The following is a 16,772-nucleotide window of genomic DNA, read 5'->3' as shown; positions in this document are numbered from 1 at the left end:
CGTATTAAGATAATTGCACTCATCTTGTCTTTGCTGGTCAAGCGCTGGCAATGAGGCCCCTACCACTCTGTGAGTCCCCGATTCCGTCAAAACCTGGGGGCGTCCAGTGCACCTCCTCCTACGGTTACTGCCAACCTGCAGAGGACAGGCACTACAGAGGCCGGTGCTTTTCCTTGCCAACACTTTTCTGAATGTTCAGGTGATGGGGTTTCTTCATGGGGGCATGGTAAGTGGGTAGCTGCACAAACTGCGTATATAATAGACTCATCCCAACATTCAGACCTCCCTGGGCCTTTGGACCCCTTCCACTACAGCATTCCAGGAAAACGCCAGCATTTCTTCCTCATTGACTTTTTTTCTTTTTCTTTTTTTTTTTTTTTTGATAGATGGAGGTGAAGGTGTCGAAAATTTTATTAACATTTAGTTTAAAAAGCTTTACACCTGTGCCATGCCGAGACATAGAAGGTTCTTAAAGAAGTTACCCATTAGGGTTTGCTCCTTGGTTTAGGAGTCGTGGGGCCTTGGTATTGCTTTGTTAAGCGCTTTAAGAATTCATGATCTTGGTCCAGGGCTGGTAATACTGTGCCACTTTCTTCTCCCTCAGAAAAATGGTGCTCGATAATGTTCAAAGCAGTCAGGGCAACCTGAGGGTTCTCATGAAGTTGCAAAGCCTCAATTTTATCAATGCCACCCATTTCCTCTATCAGAAGACACAGGTTTTCCTTCTCTGAGAGCTTCTCTGCTGCCTGGAGGATAAAAGAGATAGCATCAAGGATGATGATAACAATTTTGGTGTCTTGGATGGTAAGCAGATTCACCAGTGGCTCCAGGACGCCAGGGTGGACAAGCTGGATCGCCTGGTCTATGGTGCCTCCAGTTGTGAAGTTAGCCACGGTCCAAACGGCCTCTTTCTGGACTTTAAATTCTCCGTTTTTCAGCAGAGCCACCAAAGGAGGCAGCATGCCGCAAGCTATCAGCCGCTGGATGTGCTGGCGAGGCCCGGCAGCCACGTTGCTCAAGGCCCAAGCTGCTTCCTTCTGGATGGAGGACTCGGGGTGCATCAGGAGCTGGGGCAACACGTGCAGCATGCCTGCGCCGATGGCCACCTGGGTCTGGTGATCCGTTCCCGTGACGATGTTCCCCACGGTGCGGAGGGAGGGGGTCAAGACATTGAGCTCCGAGCTGCTCATGAGCTGGACCAGCCTGGGCAGGACCCCTGTGTTGACCACTTGGCCGATGTGCTTGTTGGAGCCATCAGTGAGGTAGGACAGGGCCCAGCAGGTGTCCAAGAGAACCTCGCTGTCTTGGTGCTGCAGGAGGTGGGATAGGAGGGGCAACATCTGCTTCACGGCTTTCACAGAAGGGTAAGGGTTCTTGTTTCGGCACAAGTTTGAGGAGTCAATGACTCCACACCACCATTGGGTGTAGTGGTCAGTTTACTATATTTACATCATCCCCAGGTGGTTGAGCCAACACATTAAATCCCAAAACCCAGGTAAAGGCAAATGTATAGATGAATTTGACCCAGTCTAATCCTACAGTTTTCTTCTTTGGCTTAGTACCCTTAGAAACTATTCCTATATATGCTACACAGACTCCTACTGACAGAACTTGGCAAGGTGCTGAAACTCTTTGATACATGGACAATTTCCTCTGCCACCAGGCACTGTACTTTTTCATTCTTGCTCTCCTGTGTACCCCATTCTACTACTGTACGATCGTTTAGGCTTAGGCAAGATATTCTGTGTATCTGAGCTTCATCTTTAAATGAAAGTTAACAATACCTACTTCATAGGGTTGGTGCATGAAAAATAAATAAACAAATAAAACCACTAACACAGAAGAAGTGTACAACACATTGTAGCTTTTTCCCTTCTTTAAGGATCAACTTTGAACCAAATCCCCAGATTCAAGCAAAAAACAAAAAACAAAACAAAACAAAACAAAATCAACAGAGAATTCAACCACTTTATTAAATTCCTTCTTTTCTTAGGGCTAAGGAAATCTTAAATACGAAAAGAAAACAGTCCATTTTAATTTCTCTCACACATAGCAAGTACTTCAAAATGCTATTTGTAGAATTAAATCCTAATCCAAAACTTGAAGCGGTGTAACTGTCCTTAGAATTTATTCTCCTTCAAGCATCTATGTCTGAAGAAAAAAATCCATAGGATTTCCAGACTTACCAGTAAAAGACAAATGTATCATAAATTGGTATTTTAATTACTCATGAGTGGGATTGATGCTGTGCCTTGAGTATACTTAACAGGTTTTGTTTTTCATGAAAGCCTTCATTTCTGTTGACATTGGCAATCAGATTATGAATCTTAGCTCCAGTGCGGTAATTATGTCAAACACAGCTTGGGAGGGTAAAAGTGTTCAGTAGAGAGCAGTTGCCCTTGTTCAGAAGGAACAAGCACAAAAAGGATAAATGCCTACTTATCAAATTCATCCTACTTGGGGAATGACAAAGTTTCTGTAGAGTCATAGGAATAAAACTGCTGTTAGAAACCTAATTTCCATCTTGTACAGAAGAAGCAAAGAGGACGGTAACAGTGGACAATAGAAAATCCATTTATTCGCTAACGTTTTATTCTCCTCTTGCCTAGAAGAGAGTGTAAACATACTGTCTCCCCACATGTTTTAATTTATACTAATACTTTCACCAATTAAGCTGTTGGGGAACGCCCTTTTAAAAGCTGATGCATTTAGGACTAGCTTGCCATCAACTTGTGATGTCAATGTTAATTGCTTTAAGAACCTACAGTTTGGAGAAATACCCATATGCAAGTGTGGCTGAGGCTATGACCATTCTTTTGGGAAGCAACTTCCTTAATAGCAAAAAGGTGCAATGTACAAACACATAGTCTAGAGCCATCTATTAGAAATTCATTCATTCCAAATACTTCCCCAAAGTGTAAAATTGAGATACAAAATAACCATTCCATGATGTGCTTCAAAAATGTACCAGATGTATTTCTCCATTCTTGCGGGAACCTGTGGAGTAGCCTTCCCACATGAGCTATCCCTATGCAGGAAAATAACTTCCTCCTACTTTTCCCATGAACTCTGTTGCAATTTGCAGGACATTATGGGAAATTTGCCACAATATGTGGGACACTTTGGGCTCTCGCTGGAATTTTGCAGGCATGCACTGCCATGGTTTGAAGCGGGGACCAAATATTTGTTTCACATGGTGAGACTGAACATATAATGCTTTGTGAGGGGACCAGGAGCCCGCCTCTCTTTTCCAAAGTCATTAGAACTGACAGTACAGCCCATTCATTTAGTCAAACTGCAGAGTAGAAAGGCATAACCATTAGCTACAGATATCCCTGCTGATTTAACAGTGCTGGAGACTGCAACATCATATTTCTGCACTGCCGGGGAGGAAAGGAGCTGGCGAACCCACCCAAAAATGGGTTCACCTCTTGAGAGAAACTCAAACTTCACCATTCTGCTTGCTCTGGACATCACAGAAGTTTTGAGCCGCTACAAATCCCCATAGTTCTTGCATTTCATTCACCTGGTGGGCCTGGTAGACCCAGAAGCAGAGAGAAGAACCTAAATTGTTTATGTAAACTGGGTTTCCATGTAGTCAAGGAAGAAATCTATTTTTAAGTCAATTTTCTCTTGGGAAGTAATGATTGCATGTAAAGGGGAAAAGGTTTTATGAACTGGAATATATAAAAAGCTCAATTTTATAAAACCCAAAATTTGAAAAAAAAAGATAATTTACAGAAGTTTTAAGAAACATTTGTCATTTACTTCAAGTGTTCTGATACTTGTTTTGTTTTGTTTTGTTTCAAAATATACTATTGAAAAAATACATCAAAGTCTAAGAAAAGTCTACCGGGCGTATCTAAATGTAAGTGCCCAATAAAAACAGTTGATTTGACCAATTCCAAATGGTCAGCCTGAGCTTCCTCCTGTGACTTCTGTGTTAGTACTGTGAGTCACCAGGACACAGAAGTTATGTCTCTATTATAAAAACAACCAGATAGATTACAAATGAAACAATTATACTACAATATAGTTGATCTAATCACAAACTGAGATTGGCTATAAATAGGAAATAATAAAAAATTTAGTCTGCACATAATGGTTCAATGGCAATCCTAGAGACATATGTATTATCAGAGATGATTTAAATTTTAAAAAAGGTTAAAGCCCTGACAAGTTATCACAGTGGTCTTTACTACGGGAATCTCCTAAGAGAAGAAGAAGGGGAAAAAAAACTATCGAATTAATCAAATCCCACTTCTGAGATTTTTTTAAATCTTAATAAAGAAACAAAGCCATAAATACTTTGAAAGAAGCCCCAAATTTCTCTAAACAGCTATATAAAATATTTTTTTTCTCATTTCTCCCTCATCCATCAACCCAGCCCTCTCTTGTCTTTTGCAGCTTCCTCCCACTAACATAAACACACACACACACACACACACTAGTTTCTGCTAACGTTACTAATAATAAAGATCTAATTAACAAATAAAATCGATAAATCTAATTGACATATTTTTAGTGCTTGTCTTACTTGACCTCAAAAAAACACAGCCAACACTTGACTAGCCCTTTCTTGAAACATTCACTTCCTTTGTCTTCAGTAAATATCATCCTGATTTCCCTTCCACTCTGGCCATTCTCTGCAGACCACTACCTTCTCCCTGGATATGAGTGTTAGCATTAAGTCACCCTTTCTTTTTACTACACACTCTCTTCCTACACAATCTTTTTGAAACTCATGCAGTTTTTATGGAGATAATTCACAAACTTAATTCTTCAGTCTAGACCTCCTACTTCAGGTCACCAACTGCCTTGACATGTTCACCCAGCTCACTTTCAGAACCACATACTGAAGTTGCTCAGAACTGATCCTATAGTTCTTTATTCTAAATATGGTTTTCTTCCAATGTTTTTTGATGGTACCAACGATGATCTTGTTGTGCAAGCCAAAAACCTGAGACCACCTTTAACAGTTCTCCACCAATTCTTCGCCATATAACCAATCCAACCACAACTACTATAATATTTCCCCCTGATGTTTTATTGAATTCATCCACTTTGTCCATCTCTGATGACCCTACCCTCATTCACACTATCATTATATCCTATCTGGACCATTAAAATTGTCTCATAATAGCTTCCCACTCCTACCCTTGCACTTTTCAAACTAAAGCCACACTAAAGCCAGAGTCACAGAAGTAAATAAATAAATAAATTTGATTATGTCATTTGGTGCATAAAACACCTCAATAGTTTCTAGTTGCTCTTAGATAAAGACCAAGACTCTTAGTGGTTTCCCATCTACATACCTCATTAGTGTATCCTCTACACTCCCCCTCCCATATTATCTGCTTCTGGCACACCTACCTTTTTTTCAGTTCCCATAACACACTACCTTTCCTCTTGCCTTATATGATATCTTCTCTGCTGAAAACTCTTCCTCTTGCCCCATCAATTCTCCCTGTAGATCTCAGGTTCAATGTCACTTCCTTGGAGAAGCCTTCCATGACCACCCTGACTAGGCCAAATTGCCCATCATATGCTCTTATAACAATATCCCTATACCTCTACCTTGTGGCACTTATCACAGTTATAATATGAAAGTAATCTGTTCCATGAGGTCAGTGAAGGGTCTGATATTACCTGCTCCAGCATACTGTAGGTCAATATTTATAGAATGAATGAATCCATGAATCAATATTTGTAGAATGAATGAATGAATGATTATTCTGGAAACTCTTATTCAACAAGGATGCTCCCTGCAAATATTGCTCAGCCAAAGAACAACTAGCTAAAGTGACCATAGAAAGTGACATTCATGGTGGAGCTAATATTGTTGGTGATTAAAGGGAAGATGGTGACAATGATAATGCTGATGATCATGGTGATGTTAGTTAATCCTCAATGAGCACATGGACAAAATACCAGTGTAATCCTCATTATAACCCTAGAAGTAAATATTCCTGTCCCCTTTTTATAAGGACACTGAAATTCAGAGTGCATTCAAAAGTGATTTATTGCAATCATTCAAAGGTGATTTATTGAACTACTATCATTAAAATTTGATGACCCTCTCAAGTATGTTTTTTTACTATTTTTATCTGTGAGGTAGAAGAGTATTTCTAACTCCTTTATCAATCCAATAATACTGAACCTGATATATTTAGTGCCCTAGGGGGTAACTGCTGACCTTTAAAAATGAGCTTATTCACAAACATTTCTAATAACTTAAATACATTGTTGTTCATCATCAGTAAGTGGAACTCTCTGTTTTTCGGTACTGCAAAAACACTTACTTAGAATGTAATGTGTCCAGAAAGTTAAGTAGTGAGTCAACTTGTATTTTTTCTTACTATAGTGTTCTCCCTAAAAACCTGGTGAAATTCTTGCTTAAGGTAAAGAAATGGTTTAACTTTTTATAACACTAAAATAGAAACTCTATTCCTGGTGTTGAAGATAGGACTAAACAAACTTTAATAATAGGTCTATCTAGAAATAAAGAGTGGATTTATTATTCACTTGACTCTATTTTACATGTCTCTGATAAATGGTTTCATATTTGTGATTCCAAAAGAGGTAACAGTAAAACACATTGTCATAATATAAAATGTACTGAAGAAATTAAAAATCAATAACAACACTAATTATTCCTTTCTTGTACACTCACCTTCAGAGGCCTCTGATCACTTGCAATGACATAGTTACTCTATGGTGAAGCAGAATAAGTACTGATAAACCAAAACCATGACTTCTCGATATAAAATAAACTCTAATGTCAGAGTTTGCTAAACTCTAAGTGTCAGAAAAGGATTTCTCCAACTTCGACCAACAGTCCAGGATGGTATTGCAAAATTTTTCCAACATAGGTACAATTTTTCCCCAATCTTCCCAGCCTTTGTTGGTGATAAATTATTTTATATGAACCTTCTGTCATCAAATTTTTAGAGTATTTAATTTACAATATCAACTATTTGGATAAACCTGTGAAAATGACAGCTGATCCTGTTTTAAGAAACGTGTCACTCTGTCTCACAAGAAGTCATGCAATACTGAGACCTAATGATGGCTTTACAACTGTTTTCCAGCATATTTTTACATTGCATGCATTTTCACTTCCAGCCATGAATCCAGTACTTAACAAGACAGAAAATTAATAATTCAGCTGAACATGTTTCACCAGGTAATGCAGGCACATGCTAACTCCCCAGATGATTGAGCTTTATTTCATTTTCTAGACAGAGATTTTAAGTCATCTGCTACTATGACCAAGGCAACAGAGATTGTGATGCACCAAAAAGTACAATAGGTACGCGCCTCCAACGTGCTTTTTTCCATGTCACGGGAAACGGGAGAGGAGGAGGAGTTTGGGGAGGGGCGTGCCATGCTGACACTCCATCCCCTGGCAACTTGTTCCATCCTACCTTTCTATTGCAGCACATATGGCTCAGCCCATACTGATCTGAGGTCCCTCCAACACGTAGTAATAAGCAGAAAAAAGTGAGGAATTATGTGTTAGCCTTCTCTTTGAGTTTCTCGGCTTTGGAGATTTTCTCTAAGAGTATTATTTAAAAGTTGTTAATTTCTTTTTATAACAGTTTATTTTTTAATGGAAGAAATTCCTCATAGAAGTGTAAAGGAGATGGCAGGATTGACTCTAAAGGTTCTAAAGATGTGTAAATACTTAATTGTGGACTTTTTGAAATGCAGATTATGCAAATACTCTTCGAGGCATTTAAAACATATTATTGAGCCAACTGACTATACTAACTGTATTTGGTGCTATTAGAATCTGCCTCTAAAACACAAATTGGATAGGGGCGCCTGGGTGGCTCAGTTGGTTAAAGGACTGCCTTTGTCTCAGGTCATGATCCTGGAGTCCCGGGATCGAGTCCCGCATCGGGCTCCCTGCTCAGCAGGGAGTTTGCTTCTCCCTCTGACCCTCCTCCCTCTCATGCTCTCTGTCTCTCATTCTCTCTCTCTCAAATAAATAAATAAAATCTTTAAAAAAAATGCAAATTGGATATTTTAAGTAATACTGTTTACCTAGTAGATTATAAGGATTCCACCAGGGCTATTATAGTCTATGTGTAAATATTTAGAACATATGTTGAAAATTAGCAGTCCGGGGCCCAAGAAAAATCTTTATGCACAGGTCTTCCTCAGAGCAGACAGAAATCAAACTGCAATTTAAAAAATCAGATACACCTTCAGTGACCCACCATCGTATTTAGCAACAGGAGACATTCTCTAATTTCCCTGAATATCAGGTCACTAGGCCACTCTTGCATCCACCACGGCAAAATGGTTTGGGACTCCTTCTTCTCTGGAAAAGTTTTAAACAGCAGGTTCCTTTACAGGCTAAAAGTTTTAAACAGCAGGTTCCTTTACAGGCTATTAGTCAGTTCTGCCTTGTCTTCTGGGTAGTTTAGAGGTTAAGTTCTGACCAAGTATGATAAATTCTACCACCTTGAAAGGCAAGCACCACTAGGCGTATAATCTCAGCCCTTCCCTATGTTATTAGCATGCATGTCAAAAGAAAAATGCATTTTAAATAATTTATTTAGAAGGTAAAAGGGATAGGATGATTTTATTCACCTAGAATAATGTAAGCAAATAATTAAGTCTTGTGTAGTATGTACATAAACCATGTCACTTTCTCTCCTTTAATATATTAAAGTAAAATTATAATTTTAAAATAAACATATTTCGTAATGAGAGCCTCTCCTTTTTTTTGCATTTCACACAGTGACGACGTAATAGATACAGTGTAATAGTTTAAATATAAAAATATTTTCAAGTCCTAAGTTCAGAGTGACAACTTTAAATTATTTATCATTGATTTGTGAGATTCCAGTGTATTCTATGTAATATATCTGTCTAACTGAGCAGAAGGCTTTCCAAGACAATTAAATACAGAGGAAAACAAGTATTCAACAGTAAGGGGTATGTGAAGATCAATGCTTATTCCAGTTACAAACGACTTTGTAACTTTTGAGTGGAGAGTAAAATAGTCAGGGGTGGGTTACTTAAAGCTGTTCCTGATCTGAAAATGTTTCTGGTTGCATACTCCATGCATCTCCACAAGGAAGGGACATAAATGAATAAGAAATTCAAAGCTGATTCAGAAGTGCTAGTTTTGACTATAACCCAAACTGTTGGTTACAAGCAAGATTGCCTGAGTAAAATTAACTCCCAAAATAACAGGAGAAACCCATTTTAAAAGCATATCTGGGACCCTGCTTTTGAAAGGGGACAATATTATATCAATCTTCACAAACAACAGTTAACTCAATAAATATATTGAAAGCAAGTACATATGGATGAAATTTCCTTGACATCATTTAAAAATAATTAAGGGCGGGAAATACTTGGGATAGAAAGCATTTGGGATTTTATTGAAAACAAGCCATTTGTAAAATAACTGGAGATGTTTAATGAGCTTAAAATGTAGGCGTGTTGGCACATCTTCCTTTTGGATTAATAAACTTTTATTACTAGAGCCTGGTGGGTACACATTCTTCAGATCTAGTGTCAGCATTACCCTCCTTCAAGAACGAATCCTGGGGCCAGCCCACCGCATCTATAGTGTCCTTAAGTAAGGGAAATCCTGGGAAAACAAGCGAGGGCAGGAGGAGGATCATCGCAAAAACAAGGTCATTTAATGATACAATTTTTCTCATGCATTGCCTTGCTCTTAGAATTAAGCAGCATGAGAGAAAGGACTTGAGCTTTGGATGTTTAATGAAAATAGCAGCCTTTCTCCAAAGGTCTAAATGATTTTAAATGTACCTATCCTGCTAGGATAACCTATAATCATTGGGTTTGAGCAGTTTAAAGGCAGTGATACAAAAACAAAAGGTCACAGACTCTTACCTACTTCTGTGTCAGTCATATTCTACAAAATGCTAGTTACTCTGGGCACTGTTTTCTTAAGTATAGGGTCCAAGGAGTTTACTAAACAAAAACTAGCTTAAAAAAAATAACCTAAGAAAATACAGCTTCCTGGGACCCATGACCAAGAATCTATACCTTAAGGTACACTTGGATATCAAATTTTCCATCCCCCAAAGACACCCTTTGTAGATCAGAAAATAGATCTGCAATAGTGACTGTTTTGTGACAACCCTTAGAAATGTGGCATTTGGGTGCCTGGGTGGCTCAGTCGTTAAGTGTCTGCCTTTGGCTCAGGTCGTGATCCCAGGGTCCTGGGATCGAGTCCCGCATTGGGCTCCTTGCTCAGTGGGAGGCCTGCTTCTCCCTCTCCCACTCCTCCTGTTTGTGTTTCTGCTCTCACTATCTCTCTCTCTGTCAAATAAATAAGTAAAATCTAAAAAAAAAAAAAAAAAAGAAATGTGGCATTTTACCTAATTTAACAGAATCAAAATCTATCAAAACAACTAAGCGTCCATTCCCAAAACAAATGCCAAATGCATTCAGAGTTTATGCAGAAAAGAGCGTTAGGCGGGAGAAGGCAAATGTCCTGGAAGAAATGAGACTTGAAATTGTCCCTGGGAGATTTATAGGGTTGGGAGAGGCAAAAAGACGAAAAAGAAACTACAACACAGGGCAAAGAGTGAAAAACAAGAATCAAAGCGTAAGAACCAGTATGCTGAGGGCAGAGAGATGAATTTCAGCAGGATGAGGAGTGCTTTCGAGGAAACTGAAATACACGGGTAAATAAAAAGTAGGAAGGTCTTTAAAGCTAAGCAAAAAAGGCAGGACATCATGCAATAGGAGATAGATCACAGGTTTTGTGTTCAGAAATGCCACGATGGAATGGACGTCTTAGAATTATTAGTGTCGAGGTACAAGTATGTCAAATGGATTGAAGACACACTTGAGGAAGGAAAATGAACTAGGATATTATTGCAGAAGTATAAGCATAAGGTGATTAGGAAGACCAAAGCCAACAGAGCAAGAAACATCACCAAAATGTGGAAGACCAGCATAGTCAACTAATAAAGAGAGATCTTCACCTAGTAAAATGGGAAAAGCATGGACTGAGTTTAAATCGTCACTTCATTATTTATTAACTCTATGACCATAATTAGGTCACATAATCCCTTCAAAACCTTACTTTCCTGATCTATAAACTAGGCATAAAAATGCTACCGTGCAGAGTTATAAGAAGTGAGGAAATGAATATAAAGCACCTGGAAATAAATAAATAAATAAATAAATAAATAAATAAATAAATAGTAGCTGTTGTTATTGAGAAACCATAGAATTTAAAAATGTGGAATATTTGTCATTTCCACCATAAACAAAAATGTCTTTAATGATCCACTCGCTGACCCTAATGGATATCCTTCTGTGGAAAGAACTGAATTATGGGGTCCCATTTGATGAGTACTTTTGATCATCACTTGCTAAAAAATAGAAGTTATTTTCTATTCTGCTTCTTACTATGACTCTTTTTCAAACCAATGGCTGCTAAGTGAGTGAGAACCTGGCTTTCTCTTTTCTTTTCCTATCCTTATCTTCATTATTTTCTTCCTTCTGTTTAGTTTGGGTCTGATTTTCTCCTCTCTTACTCCTTTCTTTAGGTTAAGATTACATTGTGGTTTTGAAATTGTTCTTGGTTTCTAATTCAAGCATTTAATGCTATGTATTTCCCTCTAATCACTGCTTTGGCTCTGTCCCATAAATCTTGATATGTTCTGTTTTCATTCAATTTAAAGTATTTTCTTTTTTTTAAAAGACTATATTTATTTATTTGACAGAGAGAGACACAACGAGAGAGGGAATATAAGCAGGGGGAGTGAGAGAGGGAGAAGCAGGCTGCCCGCTGAGCAGGGACCCTGATGAGGGGCTCGATCCCAGGACCCTGGGATCATGACCTGAGCCTAAGGCAGACGCTTAACGACTGAGCCACCCAGGTGCCCCTAAAATATTTTCTAATTTCTTTCATGGCTTCCTCTTTGACACCTGAGTTATTTAGAAGGATAGTATTTATTTACAAGTATTGGGAGATTTTCTACATATCATTCTGTTACTGATTTACAGTTTAATTCCACTGTGGTCAGAGAAGCTACTTCATGTAATTTCAATTCTTTTAAATAAGTTTAGGTAGAGACCATAGAATATGGTCTATACATGCACTTGTAAAAACTACATACTCTGCTGTTCTTGGGTGCTGTGTTCAAAAATGTGTCATAGTGTTTATGTCTTCTATCTCCTTAGTGATTTCCTGTTTGCTTTTTCTATCAGTTACTGAGGGAAGAGCATTGACATAGTCAATGAATTGAGGATTGCTCTATTTCTCTTTCTAAGCCTATCATTTTTTGCTTCATGTATTTGGAAGCTGTATTATTAGGTAAATTATTTAGAATTGTGGTGTCTTTTTGATGAATTGAAACTTTTATCATTATGTAGTATCTATTTTTATCCCTTGCTTTGAAAGATATTTTATCTGATTTTAATATAACTTTCATTTGATTAGGATTTACACTGTATGTCTTTATAAATCCTTTAACTTTTAAACTATTTGTCTTTATATTTAAAATGAGTTTCTTGTAAATAACAGATCATTGAATCTTGCTGTTTTATCAATATATCTTTTAAATGTAGAATTTAGATAATTTGTTTAATACAATTATTGGTCTGATTGGTTTAAAATCTACTATCTTGTTAGATGTATTGTTTGTTTAAATTGTACTTTCTCTCTTTCTTTGCCTTATTTTTTATAATTTCATTTCATCTCCACTATTGGATTATTAGTTGTGCCTCTTTTTTGGGTGGTGGTGTGCATAAGATTTACAATATACATATTTAACTGGTCACAATCTATCTTTTTTATTTTTTATTTTTTCAAAATTTTATTCAAATTCTAGTTAGTTAATGTGTAGCATAATATTAGTTTTAGGAGTAGAATTTAGTGATACTTTATGTGGAAAACCCAAAAGACTCCACCCCAAAACTGCTAGAACTCATACAGGAATTCAGTAAAGTGGCAGGATATAAAATCAATGCACAGAAATCAGTGGCATTCCTATACACCAACAAGACAGAAGAAAGAGAAATTAAGGAGTCAATCCCATTTACAATTGCACCCAAAACCATAAGGTACCTAGGAATAAATCTAACCAAAGAGGCAAAGAATCTGCACTCAGAAAACTATAGAATACTCATGAAAGAAATTGAGGAAGACACAAAACAATGGAAAAATATTCCATGCTCATGGATTGGAAGAACAAATATTGTGAAGATGTCAATGCTACCTAGAGCAATCTACACATTTAATGCAATCCCTATCAAAATACCATCCACTTTTTTCAAAGAAATGGAACAAATAATCCTAAAATTTGTATGAAACCAGAAAAGACCCCGAATAGCCAGAGGAATGTTGAAAAAGAAAAGCAAAGCCGGTGGCATCACAATTCTGGACTTCCAGCTCTATTACAAAGCTGTCATCATCAAGACAGTATGGTACTGGCACAAAAACAGACACATAGATCAATGGAACAGAATAGAGAGCCCAGAAATGGACCCTCAACTCTATGGTCAACTCATCTTCAACAAAGCAGGAAAGAATGTCCAGTGGAAAAAAGACAGTCTCTTCAACAAATGGTGTTGGGAAAATTGGACAGCCACATACAGAAGAATGAAACTGGACCATTTCCTTACACCACACACAAAAATAGACTCAAAATGGTTGAAAGACCTATATATGAGACAGGAATCCATAAAAATCCTTGAAGAGAACACAGGCAGCAACCTCTTCGACCTCAGCCACAGCAACTTCTTCCTAGAAACATCGCCAAAGTCAAGGGAAGCAAGGGCAAAAATGAACTACTGGGACTTCATCGAGATAAAAAGCTTTTACACAGCAAAGGAAACAGTCAACAAAACCAAAAGACAACTGACAGAATGGGAGAAGATATTTGCAAATGACATATCAGATAAAGGGCTAGTATCCAAAATCTATAAAGAACTTACCAAACTCAACACCCAAAGAACAAATAATCCAATCAAGAAATGGGCAGAAGACATGAACAGACATTTTTCCAAAGAAGACATCCAAATGGCCAACAGACACATGAAAAAGTGTTCAACATCACTCGGCATCAGGGAAATCCAAATCAAAACCTCAATGAGATACCACCTCACACCTGTCAGAATGGCTAAAATTAACAAGTCAGGAAATGACAGATGTTGGCGAGGATGAGGAGAAAGGGGAACCCTCCTCCACTGTTGGTGGGAATGCAAGCTGGTGCAGCCACTCTGGGAAACAGTATGGAGGTTCCTCAAAAAGTTGAAAATAGAGCTACCATATGATCCAGCAATTGCACTCCTGGGTGTTTACCCCAAAGATACAAATGTAGGGATCCGAAGGGGTAAGTGCACCCCAATGTTTATAGCACCAATGTCCACAATAGCCAAACTATGGAAAGAGCCAAGATGTCCCTCAACAGATGAATGGATAAAAAAGATATTCCATATACAATGGAATATTATGCAACCATCAAAAAAACGAAATCTTGCCATTTGCAACAACGTGGATGGAACTAGAGGGTATTATGCTCAGTGAAATAAGTCAATCAGGAAAGACAAGTATCATATGATCTCACTGATATGAGGAATTCTTAATCTGAGGAAACAAACTGAGTGTTGCTGGAGTGGTGGGGGCTGGGAGGGATGGGGTGACTAGGTGATGGACATTGGGGAGGATATGTGCTATGGTGAGCACTGTGACTTGTGTAAGACCGATGAATCACAGACCTGTACTTCTGAAACAAATAATACATTATATGCTAAAAAAAAAAAAAAAGAAGAAGATAGGAGGAAGAGAAAAACGAAGGCAGGGAAATCGGAGGGGGAGACAAACCATGAGAGACTATGGACTCTGAGAAACAAACTGAGGGTTTTAGAGGGGAGGGGGGTGGGGGGATGGGTTAGTGCAGTGATGGGTATTAAGCAGGGCATGTATTGCATGGAGCACTGGGTGTTATACGCAAACAGTGAATCATGGAACACTACATCAAAAACTAATGATGTAATGTATGGTGGCTAACATAATAAAATTAAATTAATTTTAAAAAAAGGAGTAGAATTTAATGATTCATCACTTACATACAATACCCAGTGCTCAATACAGGTGCCTTCCTTAATACCTGTTACCCAGTTAGCCCATCCACTGCCCACCTCCCCTCCAGCAACCCTCAGTTTGTTCTCTATAGTTAAGAGTCTCTTATGGTTTACTTCCCTTTTTTTTTTTTCCCTTCTCCTTTGTTCATCTGGTTTGTTTCTTAAATTCCACATATAAGCAAAATCATATGGTATTTGTCTTTCTCTGACTGATTTATTTCACTTAACATAATATACTCTAGCTCCATCCATGTCGATGCAAATGGCAAGATCTCATTCTTTTTGATGGCTGAATAATATGCCATTGTGTATATATGCAACAGCTTCTTTATCCACTCATCAGTTGATGGATGTTTGGGCCCTTTCCATAATTTGGTTATTGATATGCTGCTATAAACCTCGGGGTGATGTGCCCCTTTGAATCAGTATTTTTGTTATCTTTTGGGTAAATATCTAGTAGTGTAATAGCTGGGTCATAAGACACAATCTATCTTTAAGTAAACTATACCATTCACACTTAGAAAAATCTTACAGCAGGGAGCCTGGGTGGCTCAGTTGGTTAAGCAACTGCCTTCGGCTCAGGTCATGATCCTGGAGTCCCGGGATCGAATCCCACATCGGGCTCCCTGCTCAGCAGGGGGTCTGCTTCTCCCTCTGCCCTCTTCCCTCTCCTGCTCTCTGTCTCTCATTCTCTCTCTCTCAAATAAATAAATAAAATCTTTAAAAAAAAGAAAAATCTTACAGCAACAGGGGCACCTGGGTGCCTCAGTCAGTTAAGCGTCTACCTTCAGCTCAGGCCATGATCTTGGGGTCCTGGGATTGAACCCTGCATTGGTCTCCCTGCTCAGCAGGGTGCCTGCTTCTCCCTCTCCCTCTGCCCTTCCCCCCCAACTTGTGCTCGATCTCTCTCTCAAATAAATATTTTAAAAATTAAAAAAAAAAAATCTCACAGCAATGTAGTTCCAATCCCTCCTTCCCATTTGTTATGTTATATACCCAGAAACTAGATTGCTGAATCATACGGTAGTTCTATTTTTAATTTTTTGAGAAATGTCCATATTGTTTTCTATAGTGGTTGTACCAATTTACATTCCCACCAACAGTGTACCAGGGTTCCCTTTATCTACATCCCACAGTATTTGTTATCTGCTGTCTGTTTGATAATAGACCACCTATTAGGTGTAAAGTGATATTCCATTGTGGTTTTCATTACCATTTCTCTGATGATTAGTGTTCTTGAGCAGCTTTTCATACCTTTTGGCCATTTGTATCTTCTTTGAAAAATGTCTATTCAAGTCCTTTGCCCTGCCATTTGTGACAACATGGATCAACTTGGAGGACATTATGCTAAGTGAAAAAAGCCAGATACACAAGATAAAAACTGTATGATCTCACTTATATGTGCAGTCTAAAAAAAGTCAAGGTCCCATAGAAGTAGATATTAGAATAGTGATTGCCAGGGCTTGGAGGTGGGGGAAATGAGAAGATGTTGATCAAAAGATATAAACTTTCAGTTATAATATGAATAACTTCTAGGGACCTAACATACAGAGTGGTGATTATAATTAATAATACTGCATTGTATACTTGAAATTTGCTAAGAAAGTAAATATTAAGTGTTCTCACCACAAGAGGAAGGAAGGAAGGAAGGAAGGAAGGAAGGAAGGAAGGAAGGAAGG

General features: G+C 38.2%; 1 protein-coding gene across 1 annotated transcript in view; it reads right to left on the bottom strand.

The window, feature by feature from the left end:
* Nucleotides 1-485: 485 nt before the first annotated feature.
* The window catches only part of LOC110585694 (importin subunit alpha-8-like), a 77,098-nt gene continuing 60,811 nt past the window's right edge, over nucleotides 486-16,772 (bottom strand). Inside the window, exon 3 of the mRNA XM_021695848.1 lies at nucleotides 486-1,405. Coding sequence (XP_021551523.1) covers nucleotides 486-1,405 — 920 coding nt within the window. The remainder of the gene's footprint in view (nucleotides 1,406-16,772) is intronic.

This window comes from Neomonachus schauinslandi, chromosome 3 (assembly GCF_002201575.2).
Source record: "Neomonachus schauinslandi chromosome 3, ASM220157v2, whole genome shotgun sequence".
In the NCBI taxonomy this organism is placed as follows: Eukaryota; Metazoa; Chordata; class Mammalia; order Carnivora; family Phocidae; genus Neomonachus; species Neomonachus schauinslandi.
The sequence above is the reverse complement of the archived record's forward strand: the minus strand, read 5'-3'. Positions and strand labels throughout refer to the sequence as shown.